The 20411-nt window shown below is 36.4% G+C and overlaps 1 protein-coding gene across 1 annotated transcript in view; it reads left to right on the forward strand.

Annotated features, from left to right (window-relative positions):
* The first annotated feature begins 3222 nt into the window (after positions 1–3222).
* Positions 3223–20411, forward strand: part of gpr155a (G protein-coupled receptor 155a) — a 42236-nt gene continuing 25047 nt past the window's right edge. The window contains exons 1-5 of the mRNA XM_052142332.1: positions 3223–3388; positions 6104–6592; positions 12245–12644; positions 15004–15172; positions 16522–16677. Coding sequence (XP_051998292.1) covers positions 6172–6592; positions 12245–12644; positions 15004–15172; positions 16522–16677 — 1146 coding nt within the window. The 5' untranslated portion in view covers positions 3223–3388; positions 6104–6171. The remainder of the gene's footprint in view (positions 3389–6103; positions 6593–12244; positions 12645–15003; positions 15173–16521; positions 16678–20411) is intronic.

Genomic DNA, 20411 nt, shown 5'->3' on the forward strand with positions numbered 1-20411 from the left:
AACTTTCTCTAAATTGAGACCAACAACAAACACTAAAAAATAAATCAAAAGTAACATGACAGATCATAACACAACCATTTATAATTCAATATGATTTTTTCTGGTTATATGCTTTCAGCAATGTTACTGTTACTGTGTATGTAAATTGTTGTGTTTAGTCACACCCTTAAACACAAGATTCAAATCTAGTGGTGCAATTCTATTCATAATTCTTTACCAGGCTCCAGTAAATATTTCTCACAGTAGCTATATTTTTGAATATATATTTTAAACAGCCTATTTACAGCCTTTTCAGCAAAAGCATTAAACCATAAAACATTTATTAAACATAAAACAATTAATGAAATCGCAAAAGTCTAAAAGCCTAATATACAAAAATATCAAACCATTATTTTAGCAAACAAATATTCTAACAATAAACTATATAAATGTGTAACATTTAAAACAAATGTGGGAACCTACCCAAATAAAAACATGACAACTTGCCTGGCTTGACAATTATATAGCCGTGTACTTAGAACATACACTCACCGGCCACTTTATTAGGAACACCTGAACATCTAATTATTCATGTGATCATCTAATCAGCCAATCGTGTGGCAGCAACATAATGTATAAAATCATTCAGATACAGGTCAGGAGATAGATTAGATAATCACATGAATAAGTAGATGTACAGGTGTACCTAATAAAGTGGCCAGTGAGTGTTTGTATTTCAATCTCTTCATTAAAATCAACCTTCATTATATAGTTGACCAGTGTCAGAAATTATCAAGGGCTTGATGCAAAAATGGCAAGAAAAGTTGGAAATGAAAATGAGGGGGCAAAAAAATGCATTATAATGCCTCTTGAGTGTTTTTTTTTTCCCCCATCAGATATATTTCTTAATATTCTATTCTGGAATAAGGCATCTACGTCGTCATTCTTTTAGTGCAAAGTAGCTTGGTACAGCGATTGTTCTGGAGTTTGTGTAAACCATGATGTTGGTTGCTCCTAAATAAAAAAGGTCCTTCAAATACAGTATTCATAGACATGCTAAACTTGATCATCAAAAATTATTCAAATCTTTCCTTTGCCATAACATCCTGTATCAATATAAAATGAGGTTTATTTTATGGTAAGCAGTTCTCTAAAAAAGGTAATAACTGTCTTTTAGAAATAATGTGAAATGTAGACAGTCTCCAAAGATTATTGATATGAGGGACAATAATAATCTATCCTGAACAGTAGAAGCATGCTCACTTGATTTCTGACGTGTGTTTTAGGGAAAGCAATTATATTATAGGAGTAATAAATAACTTTTACCTTTATCTAAAATTTACCTCAAACTCCAAAATATTCCGATGCAAATTATATTCACTTGTTTTCCCAGTTACACAAATATTGACATTTTGTTTGCATAAAATTCACAAAAATATGTTAATTTAAGAGGTTTTTAAATTGTGATGGCACTGATCCATTACTTCTCCGATACTGAAGCTTTTAGACTGATCGGGTATCGGTCCGATGAGCCCGATCCAAATCCGATACTGTGTGTTAGTCATGTTCGTTACTCTAAAGCTCCAAAAATGACATAAAAGAACCATAAATGTTGATGCAGCTATCCTTATGAGGACTCTCCATAGAATTAATTATTTGATACTGTACGAACTATAGATTCTATCCCCTATCCCTACCCCTAAACCTAACCCTCACAAAAAACAGTTTTCTGCAGTTTTACATTTTCAACAAAACATGGTTTAGTATGTTTTTTAATTGTTTTAAAAAAATATTATTTTAATTATGTGAACACTAGAAATGTCCTCATTAACCACATTTATAGCAGATTACCCATGTAATTACCAGTTTGTAACCTAAAAAATATTTCCTCGTAACATTTGTTTAGCAAAAAACAACTTTTTCTACTGAGCACTTAGACTGGAATTACTGTTAAGTTCAATAAAGTTAACAATAAAGTGTTTCTTAATAAGCTAAAAATGTTATTGAAATAATGTGTAGTTAGAGGTTTGTGTTTCTTTACATATTACAGAGTACCCCCAGTTAGTTCCACACAATAATGTAAAGATATTCTAAACTGATTATGCCAAAACACACACACACACACACACACACACACACACACACACACACACACACACACACACACACACACACACACACACACATGTTGTGTTTCCATGTTTTATGGGGACTTTCCATAGACATAATGGTTTTTATACTGTACAAACTTTATATTCTATCCCCTAAACCTAACCCTACCCCTAAACCTAACCCTCACAGAAAACTTTCTGCATTTTTACATTTTCAAAAAACATAATTTAGTATGATTTATAAGCTGTTTTCCTCATGGGGACCGACAAAATGTCCCCACAAGGTCAAAAATTTCGGGTTTTACTATCCTCATGGGGACATTTGGTCCCCACAAAGTGATAAATACACGCTCACACACACACACACACACACACACACACACACACACACACACACACACACACACACACACACACACACACACACACACACACACAAATCAACACTGGTATTGGATCTGGACCGGTATCAGCCGATAGGCCTACTGAGATTTCAGATATCGGAATTAAATCAGAAGAGAAATAATGGTATCGGTGCATCCCTAGTTTTAATTTAGGTGTTTGAAACCAACAAACAAAAAACACATCATTTGTGTATTTGTTTTTTTTACTCAAAACCTTATAGTTACTGATAAAGCCCTTTGTTACAACGATCCAATGTCTTCCATATATACATTAGATAACATAAAATCTTAAAGTTTAAAAATTGGAACACGACCGTATTTGTCAGCTACCGGTTTTCCTGTAATGTCAAGCAGTACATTTTTAAATATCCTTGACATGGAGAGATGCTGCCCTCTGACGCCCATTACATGAACAACGCTGGTCGTATTTTGTAACGGTTCAAATGCGATAAATCTCTTTTAAATATTTTTAAGATAAATCGCTTTTTCAGAATAAATACAAATAATATATATTAGGAAAATGTCGTACGTAATGTGAATATTCCTCCACATTTTAGCGTGAGATTTCATATAAAATTAATTGAATTATTATCCAAAACACCACGTGCAAGGCCCGTGTGCTCGTGTGCGCATGCGCAGAGTGCTAGACGCGTATGATTGGAGAGAACTTCATGATGCGTATAGGATCAATTCACCGCAGCCCTGTGTGTTTACTATGAGGTAACAATACTTTACCACACACACGAAGCAGAGTTGCTGCGTAAGACCAGGGATATATGTGAGATAGCTGTTCAGGTTGAGACATTATGAGTGAAAATTTGTTTATGATTTTGACACAAACCGGCGGTTCGGATCAGCGCAACTCTGCGGGATTTCCAGGAATCGGCTGATCCGGTGAGTTTGTGAGGGGAGTATCTTGTTTTATGGTTCCACCATGATTATTTTAAAATGGTTGTACAATGGTATTTTTGAAGGGCAGACATGGTTTTGCCTTTTGGTACATCACAGCAGGGGCGTCACTAGACTTATATCTTCCGTGACTTAGCCCACAGGCAGTATTATAATATTAAAATAAGAAGAATACTTCCTTCCATGACTTAAAAAATGACCACCCTACCTGTCAAATAATTATTATTATATTAAGCGCAACACTGACACCTGTTCAGAACTTTGTATGAGCGAACATAAGGCTCACAATAAACGGATCAAACGCGTTTTAATTAAAATTATGGATCAGAGCGAGAACTTGACAGCTGACTGTTAATTGTTCAGAAACTAATGCTAACAGTCAGTCATTTAACAATTGAAATGTATCATAATATTTTGAGAATAAATCAAAAAGAAAGTAACATCAAAGTGATGTGGTGGACATCAGCAAAGTGGATTATCTGGGTCATTACAACACTAACCAGGGAGATAACTTAGATATGCAACCGAGCTGAATTTGTGGGAGGTATTTGCGAGCTTTCTGTTCTTGAATGAGGTGTGCATTAGTACAGGAGTTTTCAACATGTGGGCGCCTGTTAAGGGAGGCGCGAGAATGTATGTGGTAACTTCCCCTCAGTTACAGTATTGTTTAGAGAGGAAAACCCAACAAAAAAGATTTTTCCCCTTTTACACTTGTGTGAAGACTTAAATACAATAATTTAGACTAGTTCAATACCATCTGATTTTAATCTATTTAAAAATCAAGGCACTCCAAAGAGGCTATTTAAACACAGCAGTTTAACTCCAAGCACATGACATGGAAATGTGAACCAGTTTTTGGATAATATTTGTTTGACTTTAACATGAGAATTATTATATTAAAACCTATGTGTTGTGCTATTTAGGCTCATAGCCCCCTGTTCTGATATTCTGATGTTCTGAGTTGCGCTTGAGGAAATTCCATTTAAAAAAAATAAAACATTCTTTACTCGCACATACAGACTCCTGATAAAAACCAGAATAACTGAACAAGATGACTGGCATATGCGCTGAAATGTACTTGGTGTGTGGATTGTGAATGAAGATCAGAAATGAAGTTTATAGATTATATATTAGAAAAAAATCATGCATAATAAAACCTCAGTGCCTCTGATACTGAAAAGCTGCACTCATGTGAGAGAAAAGAGAAAGCTCCCACACGAGGTGTTCGTAATGTGTCTGATGAACTTGGCACAAACAGTGATAAAATTCAAATTGTGAACTGTCAATCAATGCAGTTGGGGCTTACTGATCAGAATAAATTTACATTTGAAGCCAGAATTGCAGCCTGCCTTGTTGCTTTTGTACCCTGATGTAATGAACATTAAGCCTTTCTTTTTTCTTTTTTTTTTCCCCGATCCTTAAAAAACCCGAACATTCGGGGCTATTAACAAAAGTTCCGGAGCTTCAGCCCTATCAGTCAAGGTCTAGCTAAGCCGCTGCATCACAGTAGCCAGGACTAGACACATATGCACTGTGCTACATAAAGTTATTCACAATGCATAAGCAATATGCAAAAAAGAGTTTGACTACACATACAGTCTATGCAAATGAAAGTTTGAGTATAAAGGCATGAGTCTTTTACAAATAAGGCTGTCCGAGGTGATCCAAAAATGAGAAATCTTTCAGAAAATCTAGTTTAAAACACACGTATCAAGTGTCAAAGAAATGTACTTTGTGTCCAATTTGGTTTCAAATTGTTTGGAAAAACATTTAGAGCATTTTTTACCAAACAAAATAAAAATATAATAAAAATAACTTTAAAATGTATCAAGTGTTCTAACCATCAAGGAAAGATTTAAGTACTTTCCTTGTACATGTGAGATTACACAACAAAAAAAAGCTTTCAAATAATATATATTTATTTTTTACAAATATCAAGATGCATTTTTTTTTTTTGTCACAATTATCAATCCGTTTTCTTAGGGTTATACCATTTTACCTGAACAAAATGTGCAAAAATGTCCACATATATAATTATTATTATTATTTTTTTTTAATTCACAGTTATGAGGGTCTAAATGAGTCATTTTCTGTTTTATGTTCAAAAGTTTTTCAAATATTAATAATATTTTAAAACAAAATGGTTTCACTGATTATTATTATTTTATTTATTTTTTTAGAAATAATGTATTATTCTCATGCCAATATTTTTTGGAGAATTTCAGCTTTAATGAGACTTTGATTTTTTATTGTCTCTGGACAGTTATACACCATGAAATCCCAGAAAATATCAAAATGAGTAATTGAACTCTGTAATTGAAATAATCATCATCATAGAAGTGGTGTACTCATAATATTTATTCAAAAATGTTTTTTTGAATAACTAAATAGATACAGACAAAAAAAAAAAAAAAAAAGTTTCACATCATTGACCCATATTCAGTGGCCCCATATAGTATTTGAACATGTTACATGACATTAATTATTTAGAAAAAAACAAAAACAAGTTGCATCTCCAAAGAAATTATGCTAGATGTTGTAAACAATGATCAGAAGTAATAATTTTGGACATGTTCTACTAATGTTCGTTTTTCAAACATAAATTTGAAGCCTTTCAAACTCCTTTTTGTGACCCAATGAAATAACACACTAATTTGTCTTTTGGATAAACTAATGAACCACTATTTCTTTACTTTTCAGAGTGTTCAATTATTTGACAATTTTTGACCCGTCCACACTGCTATGAGGGGACTTTGATCAAGCACAGGATGGATCATTCGGTCAATATCTCCATCTCCACCAGCTGGGATGGATCCCCCACTGTCCCACCACCCATCATGTCCATTGATAAACTATTCCCAGCTCTGCTTGAATGTTTTGGGATCATACTATGTGGATATGTTGCTGGCCGTGCAAACATCATCACGGCTACACAATCCAAAGGACTGGGTAACTTTGTGTCCAAGTTTGCGCTGCCTGCTCTGCTATTCAAAAACATGGTACTGTTGGACTTTGGAGATGTAATCTGGCCGTTTTTCTTCAGTATTCTGGTGGCTAAAGTGACTGTGTTCTTTTTTGTAAGTGTACTCACACTTCTGGTGGCAAACAGAGAGAGGCGATTCTCCAAAGCCGGACTGTTCTCTATATTTGCCACACAGAGTAATGACTTCGCTCTGGGGTTCCCCATAGGTGAGTAGAAGAGCACAAGCCATAAATAGGTTAACTAATGTGTGCCAAGGAACCACAAGCTCAAAAGGTGCAGTTTTTGCGGCAACTTTGTACGTTATTGTGGAAGTTGTCTTGGACTTACGCTGACACCTTGTGTTGTGGTTGCAGCATCATTTAGAATCAATAGATTTCAGTTTCAGATGTCATTGTAGAAATGTAGTATTCACAGTTAGCCATGATTGCTTTAATCAATGAGTGAAAGTGTCAAATAATAGGAAGGTTAATTAGATTTGGCTGGTCATGTGATCCTAACATGGCAGCCCCCACGAGGGAACCCTCCCCATAAGAATAAAAACGATTTTATAAGGATACTGATAGGCTTGAGATCAATGCCTTTTTAAAGCATTGATAATCCTGATGATTAATGATGTATATCGTGATTTTTTTTCAGATATAAATAGGGTTGCTCATTGCACAGTAGTCTTTGTCTCTTCTGACATATTTCTCAACACAACTTTGGTAAATTGTGAGCAGCAGGGTTAATTAAAGAGGATTGCATACCAGAAGCATCTAGCGGACGACATGCAGCGTTCTAAAATTCAAAACAATTATTTATTTTATACAATGGTATGAACACAATTTGACCCAAATCATTATCAAAGGACAAAGATTATTTATTCTTGCCATCGCTGCATGATCTATTGTGAATATGTATCATTCATAGAGCGAATGTATTTTCAGTTACAAGTATGTTGTTTTGCGGTTTGACAACTTAGATGAAATACCTATTAAAGGCTACTGTATAAACAGAAAAATTGCATAATAAACATCGCAATTTCGAATCGTTCAGTTTGCGGAGTTTCACCAGTTTCAATAGCCTTCAGCAAACTCATCAACGTAACTCAGTTCATTCTTAAAGAATTACAAAAGCCTTCATAAATGTGGACATCTACTATGCCGCTTCAACTCATCCTGTTTGTGTGGTGTGTGTGTGTGTGTATGTGTGTGTGATATAAACATTTTATATCACCTTCTTGTGGTCTCCCATCGCAATTAAGCCAGACTGTTTAACAGAGGCCAACTGAGACAATTGGAAAGCATGACATCCCTAGTGACTGATATGACTGGAGTCTTCATCTTAAATAAGTAGTTATGATTTTTAATTTCTGTTGAAGTAAAACTTTTTAAATTAGGGAAATATTACTCTACCTTTAAGGAACTTTGTTAATGGGGTGAAATGCTTTATTATGATTATTATGGGAAATAAATCAAAACCCACAGATCTTAAAAAAAACTTGATCATATTTCTAGGTGTGTATACATTTATGTAAACATTTTGATCTTCTCAGTGACCTCGTTTACATGGACACCTGAAAGCCGTTTATGGAGAGAAAGCTGTTCAAAGGAATATTCCGGGTTCAATACAAGTTAAACTGAATCGACAGCATTTGTGGCATTGTATTGATTAACCACACATATTTATTTTGAATTGCAATTTCCCCTCTTTTTCTTTAAAAAAAATCTAAAATCTTGGTTCCAGTGACACACTTACAATGAAAGTGAATGGAGCCAAACCGTAAACATTCAAATACTAACTATTTCAAAAGTATAGCCACAAAACGTAAACTATATGCATTTTAACATGAGTTTAGTGTTATAAAATCACTTACTAACCTTTTCTGTATAATATTATAGCCAATAATTTACTTCCATATACATGTGGCTCAGTCAGTAAGCAACTTTCTCCACAGCGATTTAATTTCCTCACAGCGCTTGTGTAAATAACAACCATGGCATCTGAGTAAGATTTGGCTCTTTTATTTTCTGTTGCTTCAGTTTCTTCACAGATATTCCAGAGCTCTGTTTTTGCCCTTAACGTTCCTCAGCAAACTGCAATGGAATTTCGCTTCAATAGTTTTCCTCTTACTTCAAACTCTGGGATTCCCCAATGTACTTGAGCGCATGTAAACGGACGTAAAACAGTCGATATTTTCAATTGGTGTGTATAAATGTGTATAGTTTATACACGGCCTGGCAAAAAAAGTTGCATACTCTTAATATTTAGTTACTTTTGATTACTGCGCATTCATTGTGGTATTGCTTTGATACCGTTATACAATTTCTCAACAATATTTTCTGTCTAGAGTTGCATTCATTTTTGCCCAAGATCTTGTATTAATGACAGGAGAGTTGAACCACTCCAGCACATCCCAAAGACTTTCAACGTGGTTAAGGGCAGGACTCTGTGGTGGCCAATTCATGTGTGAAAATGATCCCTCATGCTCCCTGAACCACTCTTTCACAATTTGAGCCTGATGAATCTTGGCATTGACATCCTGGAATATGCCTATGCCATTGGGGAAGAAAAAAATCCATTGATGTTATATCCTGGACATTCAGTACATTCAGGTAGTCAGCTGACTTTATTTAAGCATAACGTTGCTGAGCCTAGACGTGACCAACTGAAGCAACCCCAGATCATAACACTGCCTCCAGAGGCTTGTACAGTGGGCACTATGCATGACGGGTGCATCACTTCATGCACTTCCCTTCTTATCCTGATGTGCCCATCGCTTTGGAATAGAATAAATATGGACTCATCAGACCACATTACCTTTTTCCATTGCTCCACAGTCCAATCTTTATGCACTACAAAAACTTAAACTATGATGTACTCCATTTTTTATTTTTTTATGAAACATTTTACACTTTAAAATATTTGAAAGCTGTGAAATCATTGAAATATACCTTATTACATTTTTATATGTTTTGGGGCACATTTCCTTCAAAAACAAAACAGTGGCTCTGATACCGGGAGTACATTAAGACTCTTATGTTCACTTTTACAGCCAACAACAGAACACTTATGGCGCTTACGAAGCTGAGGCATTATTCTTCTCACTGTATCTGCTCCAGTGCGGAAAATATGGCAGACTGTGTGTAGATCACTCAGGGGAGGATCTATGATAATGGGGTGGAGTCCGTCACCAGTTGTGGGCGAGGCCTGATCTAACGTGACGTCACTTTAGAGCAGAAACAAAAAACATAAATTTTGACACACTGTTTTTGATTAATTGAAATATAAGAAAGAGGAGTGGGTGGACTTTTAACATTTGTTGGGTGGTTGTATACACACACTGCTGACTCACATTTATGTACAAACACCATATAAAAGTGAATTTTGCATAATAGGTCCCCTTTAATGTCAAAATTGATTCAATTGAATTAAAAGAGAAATGAAACCTTGCCAGTATAGAATGCTGTATTTGTGGATGTATGCAAAATAGATGCAAGAATAAAACAAAACTTGGAAAATGTTGCGTATGGCGCAGAAGGACAGGAAGAAGCCAGTGCAGATGGATGAATATAAATGGATTTTGTGGTGGGGTGTCTTGAAGATGTGAGAGATTAAATGACAAAAAACTAAGGAAGAAAAAGCAAGAACTGTTAAGGATGGCAGGAGGATAGTGCTCCAAAAAATTACAATACCCTGTTACACAATGGAAATAACTTAATTTCCCATGGGACAACCCTTTTTCACACCACAACAGTGTACCAGAGCAGGATTTCCCTTTACAGACTGAACATGTATATCATAGTTCTCTTTTGTTCTAGAAGGAAAAGCTCCTGAACGCACTTCCTTTTGCTGATAGTCAGATTAGTCTCCAATACAAAACCTACAGATATAATGTCCAGAAAAGCTTTCTACAAGACCACTCAAAGAATGATCACCAAGATTTTCTTCTGAAACAGAAAAAACAGTACCTCTGATATTTGTACTAACCTGAGGCAAAAAAAAATCTTTCCTTCTCCAGTGTTGTGAGATCTTCCAAAAGAGGCTCCAGAACACTTTCATAGCCATTTTTTTTTTTTACATTGTTTCGTTTACAAAGGGGAGCAAAATAAATTGATGTTAGATGTGATCTCAGTTCAAATGGTACATCGGCAAGTACCCATTACACTGCTGTGAATGTATTTTTGTTCACAAATTTCCAAGAGGATTGCAGATTTCAAAGTCGTCTACGTAGAGTATTAGTATAGGCCCCTACAAGTGAAATACTGAACTCTTCATTAGCATGAAACTTATTTAGCTTGAAATATTTACCATCATGGAAGGATGCCTTCTGTGAAGTGTTTGAATGTTTAGTCAATACATTGTTTAGAATGTCTTTATTATTCAACAACTGCAGTAAGGTTTGAAGAACAGGCACATACTGAAAGCTGCAATTCTCCTCTGGATCCAAAATATACACTACTGGCTCAATTACACTAAAGTTTTCCTTAAAATATTTGACCCTAAATACATACAAATTGTGCCATTGTGATTTAATGTGGTAAGTCGTTTTTTCTCACTGTGTCCGATATTACACTCAGTGCAACACACTTTGCAAAAGGCGTGGCCATTGCCGATATGGCTTCAAGATATGAAATTAAATTCATCCTTCCAGCTGTTGTTAAATTTACATGTGTGTATATATGTGTATATATATATATATTATTTTATTTTTTTTCATTGGAGCACCAGCTGAATATTCTCCTCCCATCTACCAGTGATGTGTGATTCACCTTCCTGTAAGTAAATTTTTGCTATAAATTCTCCTCCCTGCTCAGTCAGTCTCCACTTTAACTTTCACTCTCACATTCTTCTTTTGTTTTTGGTGATTCACATTCTTATTGCATACTACTGGGCAGGGAGAAGAATTTCTAGGAAAAAATGTCTTAAATATTGATCTGTTTCTCACCCACAGCTTTACTGGACAATTGAAGCTTCTCTAGAGCACAGATCTGTGCCGTAATCATAGGTCTGGTGACGCAAGACTAATTTAAGAGCCAACAGTCCAATATAGGCAGACAACAATACAGTCACAGAGCAGGGAATGCAATGGATACAGCCCATTTACACTATCAAATTCTTATGAATAGGCTATCTTCATTTAAATCAATGTGACTGTACAGGAAATGGAATATATAATATGACTCAGACAGTGCAATAACCGGAAAAGAACCTCAGAATTAAATTGCTCTTGACCCAGCCTATTAGCGCTTTGCGCACACAATTTTACCAACCCACTTGACTTTGTGCAAGTTTGCCCGAAATATAAAAACTTCATGGGCGTGCCCACTGACTCTACGTGTACTACGTATCGCATAGTGCTGTGCTTAAGGCATAGCACTCTTAAAATACATTATTACAACTTTGTTGCCATGACAATGCAATTTTGTAAACCCTGTAACCCTAGTAAACAATGATATACTATAAACTGCTCAAATAATACAGGGTTTTAACAGAGTTTAAAATTATAAGTGTCGTTAAACCCTCAAATTGGCTCCATACACTATTGTACAGTAAGTGCCTTTACTGCTTTTTTTCGAAATTCAAAATAATTTTTTTGGTAATCAACATTATGCCACAAATGCTGTCGACTGAGCTTAACTTGTATTAAACCTGTGAATATTTCTTTAATGGATTTATTGTGAATGATTCTTTGTTATCTTTTATCAAAATGTAATAACTTTTCCAATCACAACTACCCAATGGATACATTTTGTTCCCCTCATTGCATATTTCTCACTCCGATATATGTCAGATTACAGAAGAAAAGTGGTTTGCAAATGCTGTTTCATGTTGAATTTTGGTGTAACTAACAATAATTTCCTCTGTGACCTTCACAGTGAAAGCTCTGTACCGAAACACCCATCCTGAGTATCTGCAGTATATCTACCTGGTGGCTCCTGTCTCCCTCATGATTTTAAACCCACTGGGCTTTGCTTTCTGTGAGGTGCAGAGATGGAGGACTGGTGAACCTCACCAGCACAGCAAGCTGCGTGTGCTGGGTTTGGTGGTCCTTCAAGTTTGCAAGAATCCTATTGTGTTTATGGTGGTGATCGGAGTCATTTCTCACTTCGTGCTGGGCCAGAAAATCCCACCCTTCTTGGAGGACTTTATAGATGGTCTGGCTAACTCATTTGGAGGAGCAGCGCTGTTTTATCTTGGTCTATCCATGGTGGGTCAGCTGAAGAAGCTCACTCGCTCTACTGTAGTGGCTCTTATTCTACTCACCACTGCAAAACTGTGAGTCTATTATTCAAATTGTTTGTGTATGCTTGTGAATGGAGAATGTGAGTGATGGGCTTTTGTTCAATGGAAATATATTGACTATAGATAGACTTCAAATACCACTTTTGAAATGTCTAATCCAGGGGTCAGGAACCTTTTTTCACTGAGGAGCCAATTTTTTTTTATTTTTGGTTGATGCATTTTTTTGAAAGAGCAATAGCACAAACTAATAATTTACTAAAATAAAAACAAAGTTTTACAATATAATAACATTTGTATTGTGCCAATTGACTACTCAAAAACACAAAAAGAAAACAAATATGCAAACATTAATGGGTAACATGTTGCAAAATGGAATGTGTTTATACGGGTCTCCATAAAATTACGTCATTTTAAAATTGTTCATGAAAAAGTTCAATTCCCATTTGGGCTGGGCGATATGTAAAAATCCAATTATATCGTCAACCCCCCTGCCAAGGGTCGGTGAATATTTTTGCTTTAATGATATTACTTAAAAAAATAAAATATATTTATTGAATCTCAAAAATCTTAATATACATTTCTAAATTCAAATTGCACTTTAAACAAAATGAAAAGCAATTAAAATAATGAACTGATAAATAAATCATATAGATATATATAACAACCTCAAATCCAAACATTTACCGTCTCCAACATTTCTTGTCTTTTCACATCTTTTCATTTGCCATCACACAAGTTTCCATCAATGACAGTAGGTGAAAAATTACTAATAGCTTATTAAATTAAGAACTAAAGACGGTTATAAATGTAAAGATGTTAATAATAATAATCATCATAATACATATCCTAATAAATTCCCATTTGTTCCCAAAACAAAAGCTGCCAAATGTGTGTTCTTATCGAATGTGTTTGTATTGCATTTTGGTAATAAAGTTTATGCTGCCTAAAGAAAAGAAAATAGAACAAAAAAAAACTAAAATTTATAGAACTTTTAATGTTTTTCGGAAAGCAGGCGTGTTTACTTGTTTTTTCTCTAAAACATTACCTGTTTACATGCTAAAAGGGTCATGATGTGGGTCCCCTCAATGGTTTGACTTTCAGCACACAACAGAATAACACCGGCTGCATGACTATTTACTGCAAGAGTTAGATTAACATACAGGTGCGAAGGGTCTTCAACATTTCTAAATTGCACAAATAAGAAATACATATACATTTTCCTCTCTGGCTTGCTTTTGCTAGCATGTCAATGAGCCAAGATCTACTGTTATATTTCATTTAATCACTGAGAAGGTTTACCTGCAAAGTAGCACCAAACATCACAAGCAGCCTCAAGAATGGACACAGAGTAGCCGTATAACACTTTTCCTTGAGCAGAATATTGCACTACAGATCGCTAAGTTTGTTAGCGAGTAATAGAAAAAGCGCACTCCAGATTGGTTGCCAGATTGCACAAAAAACGCATTAAACCATGTGGAGGGCCTGATCCGGCCCACAGGCCGTATGTTGCCCATGTCTGCACTAGACAAACAGCGAATCAGACAAGCGCAATGACGGGTTTTCTTTTGTCTGTTCTTATATAATACAAATATAATATAATTTCTTCAAGTGCGTGTCTTTGTGACTAACAGCATTTCTTGTCATGTGTCTCTCCGAGACGTCTTACAGGTCACCCACCTGTTGTAGGTAAAAAAATTACTTGCGTTTGAAATACCTGCATTTGTACAAAGGAGCTCGCGAACTGGATTGAGCCTCGATGCATTTGAGGGGTGGTGGGCACTACAGTATATCACACCCCAGGCGCACATAGAAAATGCTCTTAACCACTAAGGTCAATAGTTATTGGGAAACGAGGCCCAGAGCTCTATGCATGTGCATGTCTTGGAGAAGCACTTTCATTGCACTCATGAATAGCAGAGCTCGCTGCGTACACGTATCAAATCGGATGCGCATCGGCGGATTTTCTTCAAAATATAATCACACATGTTTTGTCAACCTCACATCTTTGTGTCTAATTTCTTGTCATATATCACTCTGAGAAGTCTTACAGGTCGCCCTCCAGAGTGGCTGGTACATTAGCAAATTTACCCGCCACTGCACATGAAAAATCAGCTTTTGTTAATTTTAAACCTTGTTCACCAGGAGTAGGTTGTATTACAAATTCGTGAAAAAGGAAATCAGAACAGTGTCTATGACTTCAAGCTTTGCAATCACACCCACACTTTCTGCAGGTAAATTACCTCTAGAAAGTTTTAAACGATCATGTGTTGGTGAATGGTGAGAAACCTAGCAAGCCATTTGTGGCTCGCGAGCCTTAGGTTCCCGACCCCTGGTCTAATCAATGCTTTACTCATTTTCCATTTGTAAATCTTTAAATTATCGCCCTCCATAGGCTGGTGATGCCTCTGATCTGTCGAGGGATGGTTGAGTTTTTGGACTGTGGAAACACCAGCTCAGTGAACCACACAAGTCTGTCAAACTACGCCTTCTTGTACGGAGTTTTCCCTACAGCTCCTAGTGTGGCCATATATGCATCCCATTACAATATGGAGCTGGAAGTGGTAGGTAGATTTTTGCACCTATGCTTATGATCATGGCCCCAAAATGTATTTAGACTTTTATGCCACGCTTAAACATTTATGCCACTGCATCTGTTAACAAAATACAGTATGAAAGCAAGTGCCATTTATTTACAAAAAAAGCTAGCACTTTAAAAAAACTGCACAAAAAACACTTTGCTAAATGAAGACAAAAAAGGATGTGGACCCTTTGTGGTTGTCAAATGTTAGTGGAACATGTTCCATCATGGAACATGTAGTTATTGTACTGAACTGCACTTGTGGTTCCGCTGCTAGGACAACGGTGTTAACTTGAGGGGAACTGACTTTTATCATCCACTAAAATCACCTTGTCATTTACCTTGATGTGCAAGTTACTTACTTTAGTTATAGCGTATATGAGCACTAAGTTGAAATTGATACACTACTTAATATTTGAGTGTTGTTACTGAAACCTCATACTAGGAATAGCAGTTGGAATTAAAAAGCAAACTGATTGAATGACATCTATGAGCTCATATTTTGCATGACAGACTTCTAGACATATATGATTATTTTCACATTTTAACTATATACACTGATAAGCCAATACATTATGACCATTCACAGGTGAAGCGAATAACATTGATCATCTTCTAACAAGGCACATTTCAATCAGTTTTCGTAGTCAATGTGTTGAATGCAAGAGAAATGGGCAGGAGTAAAGACCTGAGTGACTTTGACAAGGGACAGATTGTTATGGCCAGACAACTGGTTCAGATCATCTCTGAAACGGCAAGGCTTGTGGTGTGCTCCCGTCAGCTGTGGTGAGAACCTACCAACAGTGATCCGATGAGGAATACACCACAAACCGGTGACAGGATATTGGCCGCCCAAGGCTCATTGATGCACTCCTGATGTTTAGCGGCGATTACACATCTTCTTCTAGTGCTTCTTTGTGACAGCAACGGCTCAAAATTTAAGTGTTGCCACCTTGTGGACCCACTAATTAGTGCAAATAACTCCAGATGAATACATGCTCATAGACGCATGGTTAGAAAAATCGGGCTGTGGCGTTCAGTGCTCGCACATTCTGCTGATGACGATATTTGCGTGACATCCTGTAAGCGGATGCTCAGCATTCGCGTCTGACCGACGTATACTTAGGTGAAACCCTACGCAGATGATTAAAAGTCATTGTAAAAAGTAAGTTCTGAGAAAAGCTCTTGCATCATTTGTTATCTTATGCAATGACCTTCATTTTTAAGTGTTACTCAAGTATCCAAATACTTGTTGGAGCCACTGTACATGAATTGTCAATCGTGATATTAAGTGATCATCACCTCTTCTTTGAAATATTTGTCCACCTGTAGGTGACCTCGGGTATGGTTATCAGCACATTTCTCTCTGCTCCCATCATGTATGTGTCTGCCTGGCTGTTGACAATCCCATGGATGGACCCGACGCCACTAGCGTCAGCTTTACAGAACGTGAGCTTCAACATCAGCATTATCAGCCTCTTTGCGCTGGTGAGTGTCGACACGCTCACCCACAGAAAGATCTCTGTTTTCATTTCTCTTTCTTTCACCCTCATTATTTTGTCTCACTCTGCTTCCTCTTAAAAACATGATCTGCTACAGTTTGTTGATAATGTAATTGTCCCTCAACCTGGCGGTGGGGGAATTTGTTTGTGTTGCTGCTCCTTTAATGCAGGTGATTATTATGGGATTAAGTTAAATGTGCGTTAAAAACAGGATTACCACAGGTGTCGTGGAAACCGTGAGTAAATGGATTCTCATGCTGTCGGAAGTCTGTAATGATGGCAGACTAATCCGGGTTTGTTGAAGACTCTGTTTCAAGGTCTTAGTTTAATGATCAGATAAACCATGTTCACAATATAGCAAGTCCTTTAGTGCCTTCTTGCTTTTAAAAAAACTGTTACTACATAATTATTTTAAGAACAAATTTTTTATTAATATATCATTATTATATAATATTTAAAATTATTATTTTATTAAACATCATTTCATTATAATAAATTTCACTCTTCAAGTAAAAGATACAGTCCTTTACATGTAAACTAAAGTCCCAGATATACTTCATATGAAATCAAAGAAACGTGGATGTCTTCATTTAAAACAAAATCTGGCCAAAAAGGGTTTTTTGTGTTCATTTCAGTGGTTCGCAACCGCTCGTCTGGGCGAACTTTTAGGAAAACTTCTAACCCGCTGCTAAACACATTCTTCTGCCATTGGTCCATGTCATTGGTTGGTGTGACATGAAGCTTCACCTACTGTGCTTTCATTTTTCAGTCAGCATTCAACATGAACACACCATGTCATTCGATTATTTAGTCTACAAAAGGAATGAAATCTACTCATACTCAAACATTCATTCACTAATATGCCATCTTCAGCAAAAGCCATTCACACTTCTGCCCAAAGTAAGATATGCCTATATCACTATTCTTTTGCCTGTGTTCAGAATATTAACACTCTTTTATAAACCTATCTTTACAGTAGTATCAGTGTCATCATAAATTGCTGTAATAGAGGGGAATTGGTGCATATTATGGCCGCATATAGTGTCTTAGCGCATTAGTGTCATGAATTCAGAATCTAATTAAGAAAAACATTTCTACTTATATATGTAAGGGATAATCCACTGCTAGGTGTGCGTTAAATGGTTTTAAATGCACGACGTCCTGCAACCACCCGACGTGATGTGACGTGAAGTGGAGGGTGGTTGTCTCTGCAAAGTGCATTTAAAATAGTTTAACTAATTTACTGTTAAAATAACAGTAAACTGGACTGGAAGAATAAAAAATAACTGTTAACTTTACAGGTTGTTTGAGCTTGTGTTCTGATTAATTGATTTAGGAATAAAATCTCTATTACATCTAAAATCTCTATTTGCTCTATTACAAAACAGCACAAGTGTGTGTTATGAAACAATCTCCATTCAGAGCTTCAGTCAGCGACGTGTGATTGTGGGGTGCCCTCTAGCGGTTAAAGGTGCACATGTTGAGTAGGGCAGCCATTTTAGATTAATATTTATCATATTATAATGTAAATAATCTTGCTGGACAGCGAAAGATGCATTTGATGGGTCCCGGTTACCTTCTCTCCACCATAGTTTCTTTACAGGCGCTTTGGGTGAGTAATACAGGGCTGATGAACACTGTTATCAACATAATTTAGTACTGTATGATAATTTTCCATCCTGTTTCTGGCCCTCTGTCTGAAACGCTCAGTTTTCGCCTCAGTGCTTTCTTAAAACTTTGATTAAACGGCCACTGTTCTTATTGACTAACTTCGTGCAGCCCCTCAAAATCAGCTGTATTTGAAACTCAATCTGAAGAGAATGAACAAGGGTTCATTTAAGGGTTTACACTAACGCACATCCAACACATTGCATCCAGATATATTACACTGTTCCTCTCAAGCAGAACTGTTAACACAGCACCATAAACTATGAAGCAGTCATGACATTTGAATATTTGTTTGATAAGGAGTAAGATAGACATGGTAATCTTTGAATGGAACACTAGTTATAACAGCAACAACAACAGTTGTAGAATTAGCATTAATTCTAATTATCAAAATGCATTATTTTCACTGTGCACGGCCCTGATGTACACACTGAAATGTGATAAATGGATTTGAAATGGTCATCTTCAGATGGTGTCATAATTGAAAAAGCTGTTCAAGAACTTCTATCAGGTTTTTTGTTTGTGTGAAGATGTTGGTCAATCTCAGATGTTGTCATGCTCAAATGCTGCTGTTTATGACACACACTTCCTTCCTCTTGCAATTCTAGAAAAATGAAGAGCAAAAAAGGAACCATAAACTGAAGTGTGGTGTAAGGCTCAAGCCAATGGAATATTCAAGTGTTTAAGCAAGTATAACCAACCCTGTAACATCATCTGGTCATAATAAGTTATTACGGTAATTCTGACTTGCTGCAAAGTGAGCATGGAGAGGATAAAGATACTGCTAACTGGTTTAAAAAGGAATTAAACAACAAATAAACCGAGTATACGTGATGTAACGTGAGTCATGACAATCAGACCATGTGTGGTGAATGTTTGAGCGATAATGAGTGCTTTTAGCTTCACTCCCTTCAACATGCCTGCTCTCGGTGTCAATAATACAAGAACGCTGTCCAGTTTCTCTCAATATCTCCTCATCAGTCACTCATCCCAGCACTATTCTGTGAGGATCCCAATTTAAATCAGATTAATGTTGCTGCAACATCACTTATAACAGATATACTGTAAAAGTTTAACCTTAACGGCATCGGGTCTTCACGCATTTGCTTAATAATTAGTTACAAAAGAAAATGCCAAGGTGGAAATCAAATCATAGATACTACTGATTTCTCACTAAACGGATCACTTGCAAAAGTGTGGCAAAGTGCACTTAAAAAAAATTATATATATAGGTCGATCTTTCAGTTCTAAGTTCTAACATTTCTTGATCCGTGCACCACTAATAGCAGTAGCATCCATTAAAAAAAATTAGCTTGAAACAATTTGGACATGGTTGCATTATCTGGCTTTTTGGAGGAGCACAGAAAAGCCGTGGCTATCTTTTATCACTGCTATCTCATCTTTAGAAGCATTCCTTGATCGTGTTCAGACCACTGTGACTGACAGTGGACTCCGACTTGCCTCGCTTGAATCCAAATCAGACTTTTTGGGTGAGCACGTGGAGAGTTTTTAAGCCATCTGTAACAAAGCTTAAAGCCAAAAAAAAACTAAAGGATAAAGTCATCTGAGAGGCCCACATAAAGCCAGGGGAGCTGCAGTATCGAGGACCAGGACTACAGCTCCGAGGTCCTGCATCAGCGGTCCCAATACCATAATGGCATGATAGAGATGTATAAGGACTCAAACTGGCTCTCTTGTACCCTGCCAGGCTCTGCATAACTATCAAGGATGGAGATAAGAAGTGATTTGCTTTAGTGGTGGAGGGCAAGCATTACTTGGCTTCCCTAACAACCAGAACTTTACAGCTGATTGATACGCGTATCGTTTAAGCGTTCTGATGGACATTTTGCCATCTCATTTGGGTCAGTCATTTGCCTCCATTTCTTTACTATTAGATTTAAAAACCTGGGGTTTTCCAGTGAACTCATGCAGGTTAAAGTTACTTTTGTTTAGTAATGCACTTCATTTTTTTGTTTGACCATTCGTTCCTTTTGTTAACTACACATATTTCACATATGATTGATATATTCACTTCACATATCAGTCTGGGGT

Source organism: Xyrauchen texanus, chromosome 14, assembly GCF_025860055.1.
Source record: "Xyrauchen texanus isolate HMW12.3.18 chromosome 14, RBS_HiC_50CHRs, whole genome shotgun sequence".
In the NCBI taxonomy this organism is placed as follows: domain Eukaryota; kingdom Metazoa; phylum Chordata; class Actinopteri; order Cypriniformes; family Catostomidae; genus Xyrauchen; species Xyrauchen texanus.